This window comes from Diplotaxodon limnothrissa, linkage group LG5, assembly GCF_057381915.1.
Source record: "Diplotaxodon limnothrissa isolate DT_005_m linkage group LG5, D_limnothrissa_male_GT1.1, whole genome shotgun sequence".
NCBI lineage: Eukaryota > Metazoa > Chordata > Actinopteri > Cichliformes > Cichlidae > Diplotaxodon > Diplotaxodon limnothrissa.
Genome location: NC_140600.1, coordinates 17,815,677 through 17,838,916, shown reverse-complemented (window position 1 = coordinate 17,838,916; position 23,240 = coordinate 17,815,677). Strand labels below are relative to the sequence as shown.

At 43.3% G+C, this 23,240-nt stretch overlaps 1 protein-coding gene across 3 annotated transcripts in view; it reads right to left on the bottom strand.

Moving 5' to 3' along the window:
- srgap2 (SLIT-ROBO Rho GTPase activating protein 2) overlaps positions 1–23,240 on the bottom strand; it is a 56,779-nt gene that overhangs the window by 15,841 nt on the left and 17,698 nt on the right. For 2 of the 3 annotated variants that reach the window (XM_085353188.1, XM_085353189.1), the window contains exons 2-3: positions 8,086–8,278; positions 3,820–3,982 (exon numbers count right to left, since the gene is read on the bottom strand). In XM_085353188.1, the coding sequence (XP_085209314.1) occupies positions 3,820–3,982; positions 8,086–8,278 (356 nt within the window). Of the gene's footprint in view, positions 1–3,819; positions 3,983–8,085; positions 8,279–9,132; positions 9,447–23,240 lie in introns of those variants that run through there. The other variant, XM_085353190.1, reaches the window with a different exon arrangement.

Genomic DNA, 23,240 nt, shown 5'->3' with positions numbered 1-23,240 from the left:
TATACTCACAGGACAATCTGGGCAGCTACCAAAACCTTTTCTGTAATTTTGCACATTTATCATGTAGAAAATCTTAAACATGCTGCTGAAATTGCACTTCCTTTTCTTGTATTAAGATATCTCTGGGATGTAATGTGTAGTCAAACATCTTTATACTGACAAAAAGAGGAAAATCACTCGTCCGACTCTTTTAAGATCAAAGTGGGCTGTATGTGGCTCAAGACGTAAAATGTATTTGACGTCCCCGGGTTAGATTTTAAGGCCTAAACAGAGTCATGGAGGCAGATGTCTGTGGTGCCATGACAGGAAACTGCCCTGGAATTTGCTGATTTCTTTTCAAATCGCAATATGAATAGGAAAGGGCTCATGCTTCTCACTGTATTAAGAGCATAGTCAGACTGTTTCAGAATGATGAAGGGCCACTTTTTCCCATTTTGAATTTTGTACATCATCAAAACCTCCTTCAGATCTGTTTAGGTTAGAATTAATTCAAGTCAAGTTCCAAATTGTTGAGATGGGATCAAATCAAAGAGTTTTATGCTTAGAAGACTTTATGTACCTTAAAAACAAAAAGTTAGAATAATCAATTCGGATGAAACAAAAGCATGAATTATTGTCTGAGACAGCCAACACCAGAAAAGACATTTTTAAGTCTTTGTGATATCTTTGATAAGCTGATCCGAAGAAAGAGTACAATAACTGCCAACAAAAATCTTTCTGTCAGTTCTAGCTCTTGATCATTTTAGTTTTATCAGAATTCGGAAGCAGAAAAGATTGCATTACACAGTTTTTCCCAGCAGACACGCAGACCTATTTTAGAGTGACAAGAAGACACTGGAGTGTGATACATTATCAATATTTGATATTTCAAGACAGTCCCACAATTTCCCAACTTTTATGCAACATATTAAACATTTGGTAGCAAATGTGGGCAGCATGGCGGTGTAGCTGTTAGCATTGCTAGCACTGGCCGGCTGGGGCCTTTCTGTGGGGAGTTTAGATGTTCTTCCTGTGCCTGTGTGGATTGTCTCCGGGTACTAAGGCTCCCTCCCACAATCCAGAGACATGCATGTAAGGTTAAGCAGTAATTCTAAACTGACAATGAAGGAGCTGTAATTGTGAGCAAGAGTAATTGTTTGGTCTCTCTGTGACAGAGGTGCGACCTGTCCAAGTGGGTATCCCAGCCTTTTAATCAGTTTGGAGTAGGCTCCAGTGCGCCCTCGTGGACCTGATTTAAATAAGAAAAGGATGATTGATGGATGGATGGTTGCAATGGCAGCTGAAAATATGGAAATCATGTTGTTGTTTTCTCTTTCTTTTGTGATTTTCTACTTTTTCTAAATTCATAATTGTTTCTGCAGAAAAAAAAAAAAGAAACCCAAAAGGCCAAAAAGGCCGTTGCATTCCATTGTGACATAGTCACTGTAGCTCGGACTGGTGATTGAATGACATGAAATTACACTGACAGGGTTCAGAACACACTCAACACAAACTCACACATGAGCTTCCTCTTTCGATATACTTCAATTGCATTGCAGCCTCTTGCAGATATGCTTCAGAGCATGTGTGCCTTCTGTAAAACGTGGCATGTACCTCTGTGATAATCTAGCCGTGGGAGTAAAAGGTCAGATTGATTGCCACTGGAACTCATAGAAATAAGGAAACCAATATCTGACACATTAACTGAACAATATCCCTTTTACCATTGGAAGTGTTTGCAGTGGTTACGATATGTGTGCACACAGATTTACACATAATGCAAATCTGTGTACACAATCTGGCTTCAATGGTGAGAGACAGCAGCAGATAGGGAGGGGGGAAATGAAAGGAGGAGAGAAATAGGACAGTGAAAGTAACAAAAAAAGAAGAGGAATGCAGACTGAAAGCAAAAGCAGAGCATGTTGAACATCCGTCTTCTCCTGGATGAGGGCGCAAAAAGGAGCAGAGAAGGCTCGGAGGCTTACAGGTCAGCGAAAACAAAAAAGGTTAAGGGTGGGAGGTTTGAAGGTGGTATATGAAAAAGACAAGGCGAGGCGTGTAGGGGATCAGATATCATAATGTCGAACCTATGTGACATCATTACAAGGGACAAAAAGGTCAGGAACAGAGGGGATAAAGTGGTACGGAAGGAGATTTAGGATAGCACGGCAGACAAAAGAGGTAACAGGATAACTGTAGTTTTCCTGCCCTCTAAAGAGGCACACATTAGGTGACAAAGCCCAGACCACAGCCAATCAAAAAGCAATAGTCATGGCTAAGCTCTCCTACCGTGGATGTCGACCTTTGAACTTCCTGTTTTGCCTGTGGTCGCCTACTTTACACTCTACAGGTACTACAAAGCAGAAACTAGCAACGGCTTCATTAGTCCTGATGTTTGTGGCTTAGGTGGAGATTGTGTACGTGTTAATAGTGCAGCTTGATTCATTACTGCTTCCTGTTGGCCAGTGACTAAAATCTCACACACTCCCACTCTATTTCAAGAGCCTGAGATGAATGTGTTAGCTTCTCTAATACGGGTTGTGCTTTGCATCTCCATGAGTTGTGTTTGTGTATAACAGCCCCTGGCACTACTGGTATTCATGCCACTGACTGGAAATGTTATAAATGAACCAATTATCCACTTAATTAGCCATCAGAGCATTCTCTGTGCAGCCTGCTTATGGCCTAGACATGATGGAAACAACCCACATGCACATGCACCCAGTATTAAAAAAAAACGTGAAAAATTTAAATCAATGTCCAAGAGGCTAGAGGGCAGGAATGAGTGCTGCATGTCAGACAGGCAGAGAAATGAAAGTAGAGGGTTGTGTGCGCTCCTGCCACTTGGGATCTGATTGTAAATGTAGTTCAACGACAGCCTATCGGGTTGGAAATCAGCAGCCTCTGCCGTGACATTCCACTCACAGATGGCCTCACTTTGCTGTCGGAGCAGACACTTATCTTTCTATACTTGGAGTGGCTTTCCTCTGATTAAATTTTTTCCCTGCGCCCATCCCTAGCCTTCTTCAATGTGACCTTTACCTTAGAGTCAACTCTTAATATCCAAACTAACACTTACTGTAAATTTAAATTCAGCCCTTTGTGTCCATCGCTCAAAGCTCCAATACGGCTGCTAAAAAATGCCAGAATGCCCTGCAGAAATGTTCACAATCTGAAGCTCACACAGAGCAAAAAGGAAGCGCTGGAGAAAAGTAAGTGGTTGTATTAAACAGATTAGAAATTTTATTTGCATTTTTGTCACTAAGGGCTTGTTTATTTGGTCTCATATCCTGGAGATGAGCAGCAAACTCCCAGGGGAGAATACTTCCTTGCCATTTGTTGTCATGTAAAGCCCACTCGCTCTGTTCCAGTTCTTTTGTTTTATTCTTTTTTTTTGTTCTTCCTCCACATTTTTACTCTTTCATCTCTCAGACTATAAAGGCAAAGATCAGGGCGGACAAGGAGGAGGTTTCGGTATGAAACAGACAGTATAAACTCTCCTGGCCTGAGGTTCTGCTGCCTCGCTGTCAGTCAATAAATCAGCCAAGACAGAAAACAGATGCTGGGGGGGGTTGGAAATGGCAAAATATGACATGGATGTAGCACATCGGGCCGAATTCTTTCACTTCTTTACGTGAAGTGAAAGAATGGGGAAGGAGCATCTAGCTAGCAGCAGCATGGATTTAAAATGTATTCACACATGAGAACGGCAAATCCTTACGCCGTTAGGTTCGCCACATAAATCAAGCTAACCGTGATGGACAATTAAACAAAATTACAGTGAGGAAAAACAATCAGAGCGAGGCTCTGATGTTTCTGCGTGTTTGAGTGGGTGCTTACCTTCTTGAAGAGGCGCCCTGAGTCCTCACTGATCTGTGCAAAGCGGGGAATGATGTTGTTGAGGTAGAGGTCAGACAGAGTGGCGTGGTCGCGGCTCTCCCTCTTCACCTGTTGCAGCAACAGGTTCCAGCAATTCACCGGAGATAAAATGCTCTGCTCCTTCCTGTATGCACAGAGAGAAATGACATGTCTTTATTCAAGGGAAGCTGTAATCTAAATTCCTTCATCTAACGTTCACTGCAAACTTGTACACACAGGTCTACTTTATGTTATATGCAAAATCAAGCAAACGGTACACCCATAATACAGCTTTTACAAACATGAGACAGGGCACTGGGATAACAGGGATAGACAGAGTTTGTAGACAGACTCTCTTACACACATACATACACAAAGGGTTGGTAAGCCAGCCCCAACGCAGGATTCAGCCAGGGTACAAGACCCAGCAGGAAGAGGTAAGGCTCCCCTGCAAGCACAGCTGCTGTCGAGGGAAATAAGCAAGAGCAGAAAAAGATGGAAAAAAGAGGGCAATCTGAAGACTGTAATCATTTCACTAACGATATAATGGTTCAGTGGTGTTGCACTCTTTGTTTCAAAGCCATTACACAAATGCAAAGCTGTTAATGCCCTGCTTACATGACAATACAACAGCTTTTATGGGGTGTGCACACTATAAAAGTGTGTGTGTGTGTGTGTGTGTGTGTGTGTGTGTGTGTGTGTGTGTGTGTGTGCACTATAGTATGAGTTATGGATGATCTAGTGGGTAAAATGGATTATGAGTGAGTGTAAGTGGATGAAAGAAGGCCTTTGTGTTGTTAAGAGGAGCTTTAACTGGATAGAGACAGCAAAGAGCTGCAAGGCAATTATATCACACACACACACACACACACACACACACACACACACACACGGGTCACGGAAAGTAGAACAGTGACCCCAGCACAGACGATGCCAAACAGACAGAGAAAGTCTTTGATTTGACTAAGTGGGGGTATACAGCGGGGGCGGTGAGGGGACTGTGTGCATGTGTGTGAGTAAAGAAGGTTTTCTGGGGGGGTGTAAGGGTGGTTCGAATGAGATGACTCAATGGTGGTGATGTGATAAACTGGTACTGGGTGACACTGGTCTCAATGTCATATGACTAACTACATGAGTCTAACAGACAATCCATCCGCACCACCTCAATACTGGAACCCGTCTCGCACTTGTTATGTGGATGTACCTCACTTTCCTTTCAAACTTCTCTCTTCTGTCTGATTCATGTCCGGTGCGTCTGTCTTTACTGGTTGCACAACAAACACAAAATGTGACTCCAGTTCCTCCGTAAGCTCAAGAAGACAGCCTCAACGCCACCATGTGACTCGTCACCCTGAATCCACCAGCGATAACCATGGCAATGGCACTGCGGCACTGGGTGAAATATCATCCAAATCCCTCTCTGACCTTCAGCTACTGCAAGGTAAACACTGAAACATAATTGGCCCCCCTTAGGTCACATGGTGCAGATGCTGTTCCATACTGTTACAAAGGCTTCATCCCCGCATGAAGTTATTTTCATTACTTCCTCGCAGGCATTACAGCTTTTGCAGCAATGCATCTGTGCTTGAGGATTACTTGAGCGCCTGATTTAGACAGTGACACTAGACAATACAAATGACAAAAAAAGAAAAACGGGGCAATATGTGAAATCTGGGAGAACTAAAATGTGCTTTCATGAATCTGTGTGAAAACTGATTTTAATTCCTGGTGCATGATTTTTGATTTTGTGGTATTTTAATGGAGCAAATAGATAAAGCCGTGGACTTAAACTTAAAAAGTAACAGCACATATAAAACGGATTTTTACTGTTTCATCCCATGGGTGGTCATGCAATCATGTGATCAGATATCAAAAAATCTCATTCAAGTACTGGACTGTGCAAGAGGCTGCATCGTATTAACAGTCAAACTGTCCTAATATTTAACATAAGGGCAGGCTTTGAATGAGTGCACAACTTGTGAGGGCTTCTCCATGTGACCAATCAGCCTGTCAGCCTAAGGGCGCACACACACACACACACACACACACACACACACACACACACACACACACACAGCCGGAAAATAACTGAAATTCCAGCATGGCACCCGGACTGAGCAGCAGCAGATGCAGCAAGACTGTTAAATACACAGATGTTGGGAGAAAAGAAAAGCAAACGGGGTGGGAGAAGAGCACAGAAATGAATGAAAACTACAAACTGAACAGTTTTCAGTCATACTTTTGGTGCCTTACGATGACTTAGTGGATATGATGGGAGAACACCTGCTGCTGCTGGAGCTCCAGTCGAGCAGGTAACCTACATCTTCTCTTCTGTTTATTGCTCTCCCTTTTCCTCATCATCTTCTTTCCCTCGCCCACCCCACCAATATGCATCGCACAATCTGAAACTGTCTCAGTATTGATCAGGGCTGGAGGGTGTGTATGAGGCCGAGTGAATTTGTGTGTGATGTGGGGTATGTCCTCACGGTCGGAATTGGGTTTCGTTTAGAGGACCTATTGATCCTTTTGAGTCTGCGAGAGAGCACGTAAACATGGGTTTGCCCCCAGCAGGGATATTAATATCTCTGGAAGGGTGCATGGTGCTTAAGAAAAGGGAACAGTCACTCTATGGAAGAAAGAGGAAGGCTGGTATTTAGGAGGTAATAGTTTAGAGGAAGTCAAAGAAAATATAGAAAAGCTGAGCAGGAAAAAGTCCCTGTCCTTTGTTACAGTTTCAGTTAACTTGGAAAATCCAGAGTATCGAAAATTAAAAAGATCATTTCTGTGGAAATGAGCTATACCTCTAACACTTCTAAAACCAAAAGCTGGTAGCTAAAAGCGCCTCTGCTAATGATTTTTTGATTATTGTTATTACCAGTTAGTTTCACAAACACAGGGTTAAACACTGTATCTGTCCATTATTATTAACAAAATGCATCAATTAGCATTTGAACATAAGCTGCTGCTCCATGAATGAATTCCCATTTTCTGAGCATGACAGACAAACATATTAATCTGTACGATAGCCTTAATTACATCAAGGCAATGCAAATCAAAGTACTAAATTATGTTTCTGTCTAATCAAATGCTTGTTTTTGTCCCTTAATGTAAAGCCTTCGTGACAAACATAAAAAAAAAAAAAAAAAAACCTGAAAGCTGGTTTGAAACCCTATGAGGGTAAATTTCAATTTACAGAATCTGTGTGTCTCTTTGTTTTCTCATGTGACTCTTTTAATTGGGCCTTCAGTCCTAGCAGGGAACACGAAAGAGACAAACGCACAGAAGGATGACGATATTGTTTCTGCAGAAAGGGCTGTCTCTGCTCATTTAAGAGTAAGCAGTTACAGATGACACACAGCTGTGTGACAAGTCATCAGACATTTAGTGGAGCTATTTGTGTCCCTATGGGTTGGTTAATGACGTATTAATGATACTGCAGTAACGACAACAGGAGCTTATTGCTTGTTCAGCTAAACGGCAGGGATCGCCCATTATATGTACTATTGCATCTAAAGGCTGTTGCCAGCATAAACCTGTGTATTATATCTCAGCATTTAGCAATCCTCAGAGTTGGCGGTCAAATTCCTGTTCACAAGGTAAAAGATGGAAGTGAGATGCAGTGAGGCAGTACTATCCAATAGGATATGTTGTGTGTGTGTAGTTTATGAATAGCTAGCAGTTCAGTGAATCCTTCCCTACAGGGAGGCAGACTGCTACATCATTCCCCACTCAAAAAGTGACAATTCTACAAGAGCACCAGAGGCTGCTAATGCCGATGAGCAACTTATGTAGTTTCATAAAGAGAGAGAGAGAGAGAGAATCCTTGGTTTGGGCAATGATCCACTCACAGCAAGACACTACAAAATAGTCAGAGCACAAAATCACCACCTGACCATTTCTGGCAAAAGTTGTCATTTCCCTCCCTCAGACACGAACACTGACTCACAGGACCACAAAGACAGTCGAAAGGAGCCCTTAAAATGCAGTGTGCACGCAGCTACAAGTCAAGCAGCTATTTCACATTTATCAGGAAGGAAGTCACCAGTCTCTGAAGCAATGCTGTTTTTTTTTTTCTTTAAATGCTAAATATGGAAGCTGGGTCAGTTTTGTCTCACATAGGGACTTTTACAGGGGCAGGATATTAATTGCCCCAGGCACTTAAAAATACACGTATGCGACCAAAAGCCATAACCTGAGGCTTACTGTCAAAATAAAACTACGTGTGCTGTCTGTGTGATTTTCTCATACTTGAGTAGATGGTCCTTGGTGCTGCGCGTCTTTGTGAGGAATCTTTCACCCAGCTTCTCCAGGTTGCGGCTGTAGTCCATCTCAATTTCTGCCTTCTTTCGAAAGAAGTCCTGCAGGTCCTGAAGCAGCTGCACCCTCAGCTCGCACTGCTGGTCCAAACACTTGAGCTGCTCCACCAGCTGAGCACGGACCTCTGAAAGGGTAAAAGGAAGGAGTAGAGTCAGAGATGACGTTAGCTTTTTGGTTAACATAGCCATGGGCCAGGTGAAATCAACACACGAATCGATGTTTAATGTGCAATCGGTCTTTGCTAAAAATCAAAGGCCTTTTCATATGTTGCTGTTGGCTATACACCACTACCATTAACACACATTTCACAACGATGTGTAAGATGTTAAAACAACCCCTTTACAGCTGACTGAATGACTGGATGTTCCAGTAAAACACCTGGCACTGTGTTGGCTTGGCTGAACTCCATTCCCCTCCCACCCGTCCGCAATGCACAGACGGCTAAGCATGCGTGTGCATGCGCATCATCATATTTATAAGTGTGCATCTGTGAGTGCGGGATCAGATATCATCTTCCACACAGACATATCTCCAGAGGCAGTCATTTATCCCAGCTTATCACTTTTCATTTTCCTCCTGCCTCCTCCCTCCTCGCCCTCCTCGCTCCTCCATGCTGCTCTCCAGTCTGGCCCTCAAATTAATAGAGTGCACTCAGTGCAGGCACATTCAGTAACCGTATTCAATCACGGGCCGCAAAAAAGTTCTCTGGAGAATCCTGCTCATTGCAGCTACAGAACAGGAGACACAAATCATACACAGCAGCACTTCTGCACAGCCAAGGACACACACACACACACACACACACACACACACACACAGAGGTGATAAGCTGGATCAGTCCTGACAGCTGACAGATTAATGCTACGCTCCCATAGCTTCCTGCCAATGCCGAGCAGTCTGCATCCCTTAAATGAGTTAGGAAACAACACACGCATTTCTCTAATTGTCATCATGGCTAATCTACCACAGCTGTCATACCTCTACAACGCTGGCTGTACAGAAAGCGGATGGTTTTGGTCTCCATCCTGGCTTCAGTGATGTATGGATTCCCTTCAACAATATTCACACACTCAGACACACACATATAGACACACACGCGCAGTCATGCAGTCAGCTGCCTGTCCAGCCAGCAGCGACTGTTGATGCTGCCTTTGTGTTTAACAGCTGAGAGTGCAGTTTCTCATTACCACAAAGAGAAGTGGGATCTCTAAATGTGTCTGTGAGCGCCCCACTCCTCCCACTTCTCTCTCTCTCTCTCTCGCTCTGTCTCATAAACACATACCTAAACACTGTGCCACCAGCCAGCGGCCACTGTCGTTCTTTACTGATTCAAAAACCAGAGTTAGGGAGTTTTAAGACACTGTGGGCAGGGGGGCAAAGGAATGCACACACCGAGCCTGTGTCAGTGCTAATGACCTGGTGTGAACATTTGCTTTCACAACATGTGTTTTTGTCTCGCCGGCTGCATACGTGCGTGTTTGTGTGCAATTTTCTCGTCGCACGCCGTTGTCAATGATCCAGAGTGAGTCAATGTCCCACCCCTTAAGGCTGTGACACAAAACCTTGTAATTAGCCCATCCACGACGACAACACACAACACCTCCAACAAAAACAAACCTGTCCATCCATAAGGAACGTAAGAAGGTGACAGAAAGCATATGGTTATCAGCCTGGAAACAGCTTGAGGGGTGGAGGATATGTACAGGAGGGAATTAAAAAAAAAAAAAAAGCAACAGGTGAGTCCCATGTGATCCAAATGTTTAGAAAGCAGATTTAATGGGGGGGAAATTAATTTAATAGGGAGGCCGTGCCCTGAGCCCTGAAACCCCTCTCAGGCCCCTTACATTTACATTAGGATGAAGAGCGAGTTTGACGGCATGCTTCATTTATAAAATATATGGCTGCGTTACATGAGCTCTCCCCACTAAACCCTATTGGTACTGGCTGCTCGACACAATTTCCTTAAGGGGATGTAAAAAGCACAGACGGGTGACAAATTAAAGGAAAAATCCACCATAAAGTCTCATCACATGTGAGCAGAACTGCTTCATTGAGCTTTGATATTCATTCTCCAAGCCCCTGAAACTCTACTGCAGGGTTATAAAGCCATCCTGTATTGGGGGAGGGGGGCACTGTAAAATATGCCTATAGAAAATATCCCATCAGTGTTCAGCTTCATAGGGCACAAAAGACATTACGTGTAAGTGAGAGCATTTTCATACCAGTCACTGACCTCTCATGCCGCGTAGTTAAAGTAATCACTCAGATGTGTCAATACAAAGGGTCAAGTGGTTCCAAATCATGTCAGCATGACTGATAGGGGATAAAACATGCGGGTTGCCTTTTCATTCGATTTGCCACCACTATGCATTTCCGTCTTTAACCATATAAATACCGTTACGACCAAAAGAAGCCGTTTGCTTAGTGAAAGGGAGTTTGCTACAACAAAAAGGAGAGGCAGCAAGTCAAATAGATTCAGCACAGGTCTTCCCTTCGGTTTCATCCCTCTGCAATGACTATCATCCCCCAGCAAGTAAGAAATGGGATGTGAAGTGGGATGTGAACTGGAATGTGACGCCTCCACCCCCTCCAGACAGTCCAGTCACATTTTCCAGGCAGATGAGAGCAGGTCTTGTAATCAGGCTCTGGGATTCTACTTTACTGATGCTCTTCTCCCTGTTTTTCTTCCCTCTCTCCCCTCCGCCTCCTCTGTCTGTAGTGCTGAAGGCTGTCTGGCTCTGTTTGCACGAGCCTCGTCCATACGCTTTTCAGTCTGTTCGCCCGTCCAGCCACACTCACAAACAGGATCAGTTTGGAAAAGGCAGAGATGACTGCTACCTTTGAAGCAGCTAATCCTCTCTTTGGTTTCTATTAACATACATAGTGTATTTGTCTCCCAATAGAATATAGTCACACTACTGCATTTTTCTTTTTTCAGGATCAGTCTTTATTATTCATTTATCTCTTTGACTCTCTCCAGACATAGCAGCCACTTGTTGGTGTGTTTGGGCAAGTTAGACGGTTGTGTATAAATGATATCAGGGCAAATCATATGCCTGGAAGATTAGTGAGCTCACAAAGTAGCAGTGAAATCTGAGGAGTTCAATGTCTTTTTCCCATTTAGATTATTCCACCTACACCCACGTCTCCCTATGGTACATCAGAGCTTATGATACATCATCATAGAAAAAGGAAGACGGCAAAAATAGATGATGGATGAAGACAGAATACTCTGAGTAAGGTGGCACTTCATTGGACTAAGAGTGCAGGCAGCTTGTCTGTGTTGCCTCAACTCAAACCTGAGACAGATGTGTCGCTGCATATTAATGCGTGGATGGCCACTGAGGAGGAAATTAAAGTAGAAAAAAAAGGCATTACAACCATCGACCTGAAGTTCACAGTACATAGACAACCACAGCGTGAAGGCTAAACATAGCTTTCCCCCATCATTTCCTTTGCTTAGAGTTATTTCTGCAGCAAATTTCCCACCAGCTTAACGCCGTTTTGTTTTGTAACTGACAAAAGTGATGGTTGCCCTGGATGCCATTGTGTACTGGCCTACATACAGAAGCTACACATAATGCTACAAGGACTCATTATACCTGAAAACACCCTGGGCTATGGGCACACACACTCACACACTCACGCACACACACAGCAATGTGACACTCTGAGTCCAAGTTGTCACTTTGAGCTGTTTTGACAGCAGCTTTCAAGCCTGCTCCTGGAAGCCCCGCCCTAGTTCTGTCCCCCTCCGTTACTATATTATTATTCCAGACACACACACACGCACACACACACACACACACACACACACACACACACACGCGCGCGCGCGCGCACGCACGCACGCACGCACGCACGACAACTGTTTACAAGTATGTGATGAGTGTTTGAGACAAGGCTTGAAGTGGCTGGAGAAGGAGTGTGACAGAGAGTACAGACAACAGAGGAATGACAAACTACGACAGTCCACACAGTTGTGTTGATTTACAGGGTGCAGTAAAGTTCTGGTTTACGGCTCCTATTACTTTTGGTAACCACGTTCTATGTGTGCTCAAGTATGGAAATTCCCATTTCCTTTCTCTGCAGACATTATTTATGTGACATTATTTTGTTGGAGCAAAATAATGCAAGGTGAGAAATATGTTAATATAGAGTAGAAAACCTGGCTGTATACATCAGGATTATCTCTCTGCAAGCTCTGGGCCTACAAACTGTGGGCCAGGTAATCAGTAATCACAGCAGGAACACAAGAACACACTCACACAGTACAGTTAACTGGGACTAAGAAATCCAAGTCAAACATTAGGAGATGTAGCTCCCAGCAAAGTACAATATTACCCATTCTTCTTGCTACGTTTGTGTTTATGCAGTAAGGCCTGGTCTTTGTTGCTCTGGGGACTGATACTGCAGCACAGGCTACGGAGAAGCTTATAAAAGAGGAGGGGAAGCAGAAGGGGGGTGGTAGTGGTTTTGTACCACTGTGAGCTCATACCATTGTCCTCACAAGAATGAAAGAAGCAGAGAGAAAAGAAGAGAGAGGGGGACGAAAAAGCACAAAGTAGTGTAAAGGGTGAGTAAGAGGGCGGGCACTGCGTCAGTGTGAATAATATGACCATTCATCCCATACACACAGGAAGACAGGACACAGTTGACAGGAAGTCAGCTGGACCAGTTTATCACCAGCAGGGAGCAACACGAGAGGGGAGGGTTATACTAAAACAACTACAGGAAGCATATGTGTGTGTACGTGTGTGTAAGAGGGAGTATAGGGGTTGGACTGATGTGTGTGTGTGCTGTGTTTTTCTCAGACTAAAAGGCCCTGAAGAAAAACAGGCAGCTGTGGAGTTCACCAGTATAACCCACCAACCCTGAACCAGGCAACCAAAGAGAGAAGATGGACTGAGGGAGAGAAGATGGGCCAGGGGCTTACAGGTTGAAGGCAGTCAAAAGTGTGTGAGTGAGAGTGAAACAGACACGATGTTTAGGCCGTTGAATGAGTAGGTAGACTAAAGCCTCAAGTTGCAGGTAGTATTTCCTAATAAGATTCTTCAGCAGGGTGGACTCTATTAGTTCCAGACATGTCAAACTAATACTGCTTTAGTGTATATACACACACAGACACACACACACACGTACGTACACACACTTGTGGAGAGGGGAGGAAAGGATAGAGTTACAGTACAGTAAGTGTTGGAGGGAAAGCTATTGCAGGAATGGAAAGATTCCAGCCAATGCCTTTTTCTTGGGTCTGGACATTTCCTCCAAAAACAAACACACACACTCTCACTCTTTCTCTCTGCGTCTCACTCTCTGTCACACACACACATGCATACATTAAAAGTTATAGAGGCATTTCCTCTCTCACCCAGACCCTAAAACTTTTAGGAAAAGTAGTGTCGTCTTAAGAAGGCAAGTTAACAAGCTTCGCGGCTTGTAGACATGGAAAACCATCCCGAAGCCAAACCGCTGCAAATGTACTGTTCAGCAGAGGAGAGGAGGGACCGACAGCGAGTTCGACGGCAGAGAAATAAACGCTGGGCTATGGTCGGGCATAAACGAATAAAGGGCATAAAACATCAACGTTTACTGGTGTCACTATGGTACTTTATTAGTTTCCCTTTTCAACTAACGTCATAATGCTAGTGAATATATAGTGATACTTTCGGGAAGGCGAGGATGCAAGCTCCTGACCTTTCTCACACGCACACACACTTTCATATAGCAAAGCAGCATTAAAGCTTGATTGCTTGGCAGGCAGGGTTATCATTTTCTTTGTCAGCGTTTAGAAATCCAAAACACGAGTGCACGTGTGTCTGCATTCGAACAAACTCAAGCAGTGATTGGCCCCACGTCCGGACAGCTATGGGGGAGTAGCTGTTCATATTGTGCTTATTGCTTATCTGAAGTCTGGAGAACATATGCATAGTTGCTGCATTATAGCAGAGTTGACATCTGCACAGAGCCTCTTGCCGACTCTTTTGATGACCAAATTTACGTCACTCTGACCCAGGCGATAATTAAACACTGCCGTCAGAGAGGCCTTATTTATTTCACAATTGTAAAGAAAGTATTTTGGATCTCCAGCAACACTTAATAGATTTCTTCATTCTTCATCTCCACCAACCTACTCTACCTCTGCTCTCGCTGTAGCAAAGTAGAATATTACAAAAAAATGTTTAACATTATATTAAATCTAAGGGTGCTTTTCATAAAGCCTCTACCCTGGAAGCAAGGAAACAGCCTCTAAGGCATGGCTGAGCGCTAACAGGATTTGTATATCAGCACTCCTAAAACTCACTAATCAATAGGCAATCTTACTCTTCATTTATACGATCTACAAAAGACCCAAAGGGGGCAAATGATGTATTATGTGTGTGCTGATGCGGTGACTTCTTCTAGGTTTCCTATATTAACTTTCCCATCCAGCTCTCAGCAATAAAGGGGGAAAAGCATGCTTCTCTCAGTGACCCAGATATACTACATCAGAAGATTAGACATCAAATGGGAGCTTTTAAGTATCAAATAAGACAAAAGCACTTCTGAAAAAACTACTAGTCATACCATGATATTGGAGATACGCTTCCCCTCCCCACTGAGTTTTGCTTGGTAACTGTTACTCTTTGTCCATGATGCCCTCTTTGGTGGTGGTTGCGAGGGAGCAGGGAGAGGGGGAGGCAGTGTGAGAGAAACATGAAAAAGAGGTGACGGGGAGGAAGAGGGGGGGTGTTTTTGCAGGGGGTTTAGTACTCAGCGGGGGTAAATTCCACGGCACTGCTCCACACCTCTGTGGTCAGATCAGGAAGTCGTTAACCCTTTACGTGACAGTAGGATGCTTTATGTGCAACTGTAGGAAAGACAGAGGATGTTTCTATGATCGATTACATTTTTTGTGGCCATGCAAGCTACCGTCAGGGTTCCTTGCACTCTGTGAGCAAAGAGCACAGGTCAAGGGTCAGGGGTCTGCAAAGTTACTGGAGGGGGTCAGTCTCCCATGTCAACCAGCTGGTTACAACTATCGGTTTCAGCTCCAAAGAACGCTCAGCTTGTTTCTAAGTGTTCCTGCAGAGTCTATTCTTTTACCAGATCGTTATTTCTTTTTGCAGTCATGCTTTCCAGGAGTATGTTCTACTTCTTTGCATTTACCTCTCCTGACACCCATATCTCTTTCTAGCCATCGCGTGCACAGCACACAAGCATTTGTGTGGTGGCAGACAGAATGTGGGGTTAAAGACTGGGGGCTGGGGGTTTCTACGCATAATAAAAAAGGCTGCTTATCAAAAGTTAACTAGCTTCTTTCGCTCCCTTTCAGGCACCGCCTGCTCCACTAACCCAGTCGAGAACGGCACTGGGGGAGGGGGTAGGTCCCACACACGCGGGAACTGGAGGGAAGCAATTCTGGTAAAGAAGCGAATAACGATTATCTTCCAGTTTAGTTTAAAATGCTATTGAAGTGTAGGTACTGGACTTCACAGACAACCTAATCACAGCAATCAGATATCCAGAGTCTGTGATCAACTTCTCGGTTCAACCGAGATGAGCGGCACTAAATGAGATCACACGTTATCCTATAATTTAGCAACGCACAAGATTTGAGACTGACCATCTTGAATTCTTGGCCTCAAGGCTAATTTCAGTGTCCTTTCTGTGTGTATGTGTGTTTGTGGATGCTGTTCATGCTGAAGGGTACCATCCACCTGGTGTCACCTCTATTTCCTGTCTCTGTTGGACACAGCCATCTGGGCCTCAGTCTGTTCCAGCAGGCCTCATCTCCGTCTCTCTCTCCCTCTGTTTCCATCTCATACACTCTCCAGCTTTGGCAGGCAGGCAGGCAGGCAGGCACGCACACACACACACACACACACACACACACTCTCTCCACAGGGATCCAAACTATTACAGTATAGAGCTCTATGCCATCTGTCTGAGGAGGTATGGACAGGTATCAGACAAAAACCCACACGCACGCATATCATATCACCCTGAGCCAACAGCAATATTAAGCTGAGCTCTCCCAGTGTGCATGTGCGTCCACACCCTTTCCAGTGTTTCAAAATGGCCAGTGCATAACGCGCCCCCCCATGTTAATCAGCTTAGCAGCCAGTCAGGAGATTTGACTAATCCAAAACACAACCATGGGAAGAAGCCCACTGAGTGTATGTCTGTCTGTGCAAGTGGTCTTGTCTGACAGTGCGTGGAATAACTTAAATCAGCCTCGACATTTCCAGGCAACACTCTCTTAAAGCAACAAGCATTACCACAATCATCCAAGGCTAGTTTCAAACAGCAAAGGATGGGGAAGAGGATGCCTTTCATGTGCGGAAGCATCACTGGGCGGGTAAAGGTTCTTCCCCGTCTTTATTAGCGTGTTAACACTCGTCATAATCCCAGCGATTGAGCGGCAGCATGTAATCATTTCTTACTTCTAGATTAAACAGTCATCAGTCGTGCAGTCATCTTCATCTTTATTTCACTCCTCAGTAAGAATTAGCCCAGTCATCACTAATGATTCACAGGGACCTTGAGGGCTGTGTAGGCATGTGCACGTTAAGGCCCCCCCGAGAGGAGTATCACGGCTTTGAAGCCTAACACAGTGCGTAATGGAAACCTTTCTGTCATTTAATAAAGAGCTATGGCAGCATTTGCCGCACAGGAGAGGGGAAACACACATGCATATTCTCAGCGAGGAAATGCTGCATGATACTAAACACGTGTGAGTGACTCGTATGGATGTCCTTATGCAGCAAAGTCTTATCGCGACACTGCATGAGAAATCAGTGGCATGTTGAAAAAGGCTGAAGGAAAAATGATAGAGATCAAGATAGGACGCAGTGAGAGCTGAGAGCAGAGGCTGGGCAGCAACACACGAGTTAAAGGCCGTATCTGCTGATGGCTGCTGATCTTTATCCGAGCGCCGGCGGAAGGCACGGAGGCCAGGAGAAAAAGAGCAAAGGGCACCATCACACAAAGGATGAAACCCAGAGCAGCAGATGATAACATGAGATGCTATCAGCGCATCCGACTCGAGGTCAAATCGCCACAGCCTTCAGCTGAGGGGCACATACGCAAGATAAAGGAATGCAGAACTACATGAGTCCTAATATAAAACGACAGCTCACCCCAAAAATCAAATAGACGTTGTTTTTATATTTTTAATCTTATCCATCTATCCATGTTTTAAACCACATATCCAACTTATGATAGTAGGGTGCTGTTTATACATACATATCAGTCTAGGAGACAACAGCTCCCGAGATGTCTGCTTTCTCTTAAATATAATGAAACAAGATGCCACATGCCTCGTGGTGCTGAAAAGGGAGCAGAAATATACTTAAAAATCTCTGCAGCATTCTATTTTTTTCCTGGAAGAATCTTTATTCTTCCATTATAAAAAAAAAATCCCTGAAGAACAACCACTCGGCTGTGAAGAGCGGTTTAATAATGAATTCGATTATCAACAGAAAAACAACAGCATATTTTGACTGTCTGTGTTGTTTGTGGAGAAAGGAAATGCAATTTGTTCCGGCTTTTAAAATCTGCTTCTTCTTTTTTTCTGTTAGTTTTTTATATTTTGGTAAACCGATGGTACATGACACTCTAGGAAAAATGTAGTGATGTTTTTACTACTATTTTCTTTACATTTTACCGATTAAAACAATAACGGATAAGGAAAGTAATCACTGGTTGGGGGATAGAAGTATTTAGAACATATATGTACACGCGTATTATTAAAACATCCTCTGTGTGGATGGAAACAGCGTATGTCACAATTAGACTGCAGTGCAGCTAATGCGGTCACCTGCCTTTCTGCCTCTACCTCTACCTCTACACATCTCTCCAACCCACTAGTGCAATGGTCATTTCTCTGCTGTGTGCAAGTGTGCATGCATGCAATTTTTACACATTATGGAAATCAGACATGAGTCTAACTGCTGCAGAGGGACTGGGAGTAGCGAGAGAGAGCGATAGAAACTGGGCCATGCTCCAAGAGGAGGCTACCAGCAAAGACAACAACTCCACACCTCAGCACAACAAACCACCACACGCAGTTCTGTGTAACGGCACAAAAACTTCGCAGGGATTTTTTTTTGTTTCTCCTCTTCTTCTTTTTCCCTGCAGCACTGTTCGGGCTTTAACTGGCTTTCCACTGATTTTCACGATAAAAAAAAAAAAAACAGTTACTCTTCTTCCTTGGGGCGGACCGAGAGAGTAGACGGTGAGGACAACTTTTTCTTACACCCCGAGCAATCAATGTACAACAACAGTCCTACGTCTGCGATTAGGATGGGTAACTTGGGGGAAAGCAATTAACCAGCTTTCATTTTAGACACTTGGCTTCCATCTATCACATTTACACCCCTTTTTTTTTTAAACATAATTATTTCATGTGCAGACATAATGAGATGCTTGCAGCATCAACTGGTTTGGATTATCCAATCATCAACGAAGGGTTACAAAAGAGACTTCTCACAGACGGCCAATAAATGCACTTTTTTACAGTATTTAAATACATTTTTACTGAACGTTACTGCTTCAAGTGCGATGGAATCACAGTGTCCTGAAGACAAAACCAACTATTTGAGGCAGTGACTGAAGGACGGCAGGAAGAGTCACAAGCGCACATACTGACCCATGAGGCTCCGATCATGGGTTATCAGATTTGGTGTATCCAAGTACCCATGTCATGAAAACAGATAATTTTGTAAAAGGGGGCTAGGTCATTGTTCAGTTGTCCACACTCTGTCTGTTCATTTTTCCCTCTTCCATTAGCGCTGAGCCCTTTAATGAATATTTTGGGCTTCTTGACCTACCAAGGAAAGCAGCAAATGAGATTACAGAAAACACAGAAGTCAGGTTATTCATTTCAGCAGGCTTAGGAGAGTGCTATGAGAGTGAAACAAGATTACAATAATCATAGACTGCAAGCAGTACTGTGCAAAAGTCCTGAGTCAGCCCTCAATTTCGCTGTGCAAGAAACTGCACAGTGACAATAAAAAAGTCTAAGTCTCATTTCTTTATATTTTGTGTCCATGGAGCCAGATTTTCTTGTAACTTTTTAAAAGCGGTCTTGCACAATACTTCAGTCCAGTCCTCACCATTTTTAAAGGAAGGTTTCTCTTTCGTGAGTTCAGCAACTCAACATTGACCTGTGAACCATTAAGCATAAAAAAAATCATCTAAATTAAGCGATGAACCAGTGTTGTACCTACACATAACAGACAACGCAGCGCAGAACCAATTTTAAATTGTATCTTTAGCCATTTGCTACTAGCAGGCTGCCACAAATGTACACCATTAGTTCACACTTTTTTAACAGAAATATGTCTGAGAGCAGTCTGAGAGGCATAAAATAGTCTGAGCTTTTAGCATTTTAGCATGCTGTGCAATTTGCCCTGAGAAACAAAACAACACAAAAACCAAAGAAGAAACTGAAAAAGCAGCTGACCTTAAAACACAATCTACAGCAGAGGAACAGTATCTGAAAGCCCCCGTCACTGTTGGGGGTCCATTTCAGCCAGCAGTGCTGGGGCTCTTAAAATGAATTGTGTTAAATTAAAACTCATAATTATAAACACAGATATATGGTCAAATTCTGATCCAGCATGCAACACATCTGGAAAGCATCTGATTGGCAACAGCTTCATTTTTCAGCATACCAGTGATCGAAAAAACACACTACCAACATACCTAAAAACATACCTAGTAAAAAAACCACCCAATGCAACACTATCAGTCATGGACTGGCCTCCCCGCAGTGTGGGATCATCTCAACAGAGAACAGAACAAAAGGCAGCCAACATCCAAACACGAGCTTTGAATGTCCTTCAACAAGTCTGGATAATTATTCCTGAACCCTACTTAAAATACTTAAAGAAACAACAAGAAAGCTGCCTAAGAGAGTTCAAGCTGTGTTGAAGAATAAAGGTGATCATACTAAATACTTCTCAAGCTTGTTAGAACTCTATACATATATTTTTAGGATTTGAGGTACAGAGATGCTAATGCAGTATGCTGATGCAAAACCAGAAAAAAAACCAAGAGACCATGCAAGAACTTCCTGACCTGGCCAGCAGTATAAAAATAATTTATTTTCACACCTTCTAAGTTTGATATTCTGTAACAGTCTGCAGCTGGCCAAATGTCATTAAAAGCACAGGACAGGTTGTCATTTGAACTTCTTCATAATGAAGATACAGCATCCTTTCATACACAAATGCATCAAACTAAAGCAGACTTTTGCACACCTAGCAGGACATTCTTGCACATGGCAGATTCGTGATTGGGGATTTACCAAATAAAGATCTAAAAAAAAAAAAAGAACCTCCCTGCAGCAGAGCAAATTAGGGTCAGTTAAAGTTCAGTAACTTAAGCTCTTTTCTGTTGCTGAGTGAATAAAGTAAGAAAGTGCAACTTCAGGCAATTTCCAGACCTGATTCTTCCGATACCGTTTCACTCTCAGGACAAAGACATTGTATAGGCTAGTGTTACAGGCTGCATGTTTTCACTGTACACTCAGGTAAGCCTTAAGCTAATCTTCACTGTACCTCTGAAGTAAAACCTAGAAAAAAAAGAAAAAAGAAAACACGGTTCAGAAATAACTCACCTGTCAGAATTCTCTCAGATAAAGTCTGAGAGAAATGATACCTGGAGGATGCCACTGCAGGTTAAGCCCGAGGATATGCTAATACACCGTGTCACAACCTCTGTGCTCCTCAAACACACAAAAACACTGTTATTTTTACTTTCTCACACATACTCATAACACCTCAAATCAGCATCTCAAATATCACCCTCTAATTCAATGTCAGAACATCAGCACAGTCAGACGTGCTGGATGAACAGTCTACTTCACTTAAAAAAAAATTGACTATTTGAAAAAAGAATCAATTAAAAGTATTGATTAAACCCACCGTCTGCCCTTCTCATGCTTTTACTTTGTTCCTTGATGTATTTTTTGCACTTGTCCCCACAGGTGGTGAACTCTCACACACAGAGCATCACCCCCATCAGGCTATTTGGTACTCGGTCTGCACAAAGCACGTCTGGTACCCATAATCCTTCACTCTTTGTAGTCAGATACCTAAATAAACCGAGACACTGGTGCTCCCATATAGGAATGGCATCCACTCAATGCTAATAGTAATCAATCACACAGACTTGATACAGGGTTAAAAACCATTTATCGTCCACGTCTTCATGTCTACTTGTAGTTTGCTGTCACAGTGGCAGATTTCTGTAGATTTCTGTGTGATGTAGACTGTGATTCATGTTTTTGATCCTTTTAACCAATAAGCACTTGACCTATAACTAGGATCACTGACCAAATGCAATATTCTGGGACTGTACAAACATGAGTCTCTGTAGCCTTTGTGTTAGTTGTATTTCCTTAATTTGCTACGCTAGGTCTTGAGCCAGTTGTGTTGCTGGTCTGCTAGTCTTCACCTACCCATCTGGACAGGCTGTGGATTGAAAGCTCTTACACTTATTATGGACTATTCTAACTTACAGGTCCAAAAATACAAAGGAGAAAATTATATCTACTTTGATACTTATGAGGACTGCTGGTCAAAATAAGTAGAACCTGCTGAGCAGTGGTGTCCCTTCTCATGAGGCTTCACATTCATGGATGCATGATTAAAACTGGACTTCCAAGTTCTGTTTTCCCTCAGTACCTTCAATAACATGTCCCAACCCACACACTTGCTATTAGTGTGAAGACAGCCTTAATGATTAAACTTCATGTCTGTGTTGAATCCTCAATAAAAGCAAGTAAACGTCCACTGAAATGTGCATAAGCAAGACGCTGAGCAGAGGATCGCCTCTCGGTAGCTGACCCCAAGCGGTGACTTCCCCGAGGAGGAGAGACAGTGACGAGATAAACTTCTGGAAGTGTCAGATTTTTTGATTAAACTGCCAGTTGTTTTCACTTTGGAAGTCTGCTATCTAGTGAGTTTCAAACACATGACAGAAAACAAAGCTATCTGTGCTCAGGAATGGACAGCCCTGATACCAAGAGAGAATATACCTCTTGAGTGAGTGGAGAGTGGAACACGAGGTCAGTGGCTCTGCACTGAGTGTGTGTTCAATTTTGTGCGTGATGTCATGTGTGTTTATCAGAGAGAGGACATGGTGGAATCACTGCAACACAATAGAGTACTGCAGTGTGGGTGGCCACACCCTTTCCTCTTAGCTCCCCTTAACAGACTTTTCTCCGGCCCCCAAAAAACTGCCTTGACAAGATTTTTAAAAAAAGAAAAGAAAAGCACAGAGGTGGGAAAAGAAGGGAGGGGATGGAATAAAATCCCTGACTTTTTCTTTTTTAAACACAACAAAAGCAAAAGAAAACCATGGGAGAGAAGAAGGGAAAATAAGATACTAATATAAGTAAGAGTGAGAGATTTGAGAGCTTTGGTGTAAACTTGACAGCAAGACTCTAAAGACAAAACTGAGTAGAATGGGAGAGGGGATGGAAAGAAACAAAATAGGTGTACAGTAATAGTCTAAAAAGCCATAGATAAATACAGGGGAACCTACAGGGAAGGTTAAGACCAAAAACACAGAGCTGTGTCCTGCAAGTGTAGCTGAATTATTGATGATGACTATGAGTTAAAGGATGAGAAGAAGGAGCACTTTCAGTGTAATCTCCCAGTGTACCATAAACATGCCTGCTCATATACGTAGAGTCACCTGGAAAAGATACCATGACGTTAATGCTTGACAACCGGATGGGCTCCAGAGATGGGAGCAGATCCCCAGGGACAGTCTGTGGCTGTCAGGAAAACAAAAAGGTCAAGGGTTGCAGCAGAACAGAGGTAGGAATGTGGTCAACACCTGTTCTAAACTTGCAATAGCAGACTCAGACAGAGTATTAGGAGTAAGCCACAAGGTACACAAAGCAAATAAGATGCTCATTAGGACCGTTTATTATTTGGCAGTTCTCATTAGCTTGAAATACTACAAAGAGCAGTCTTCTTACTTTGCTTTATCCCTTCCCTGCTCATGTTTTTTCTGTCTCCCTGCCAGGTCCTCGTTCTTATCCGCAGTGGAAGCCTGTTTGATCTAACGGAGTCCTGCTGTTCTGG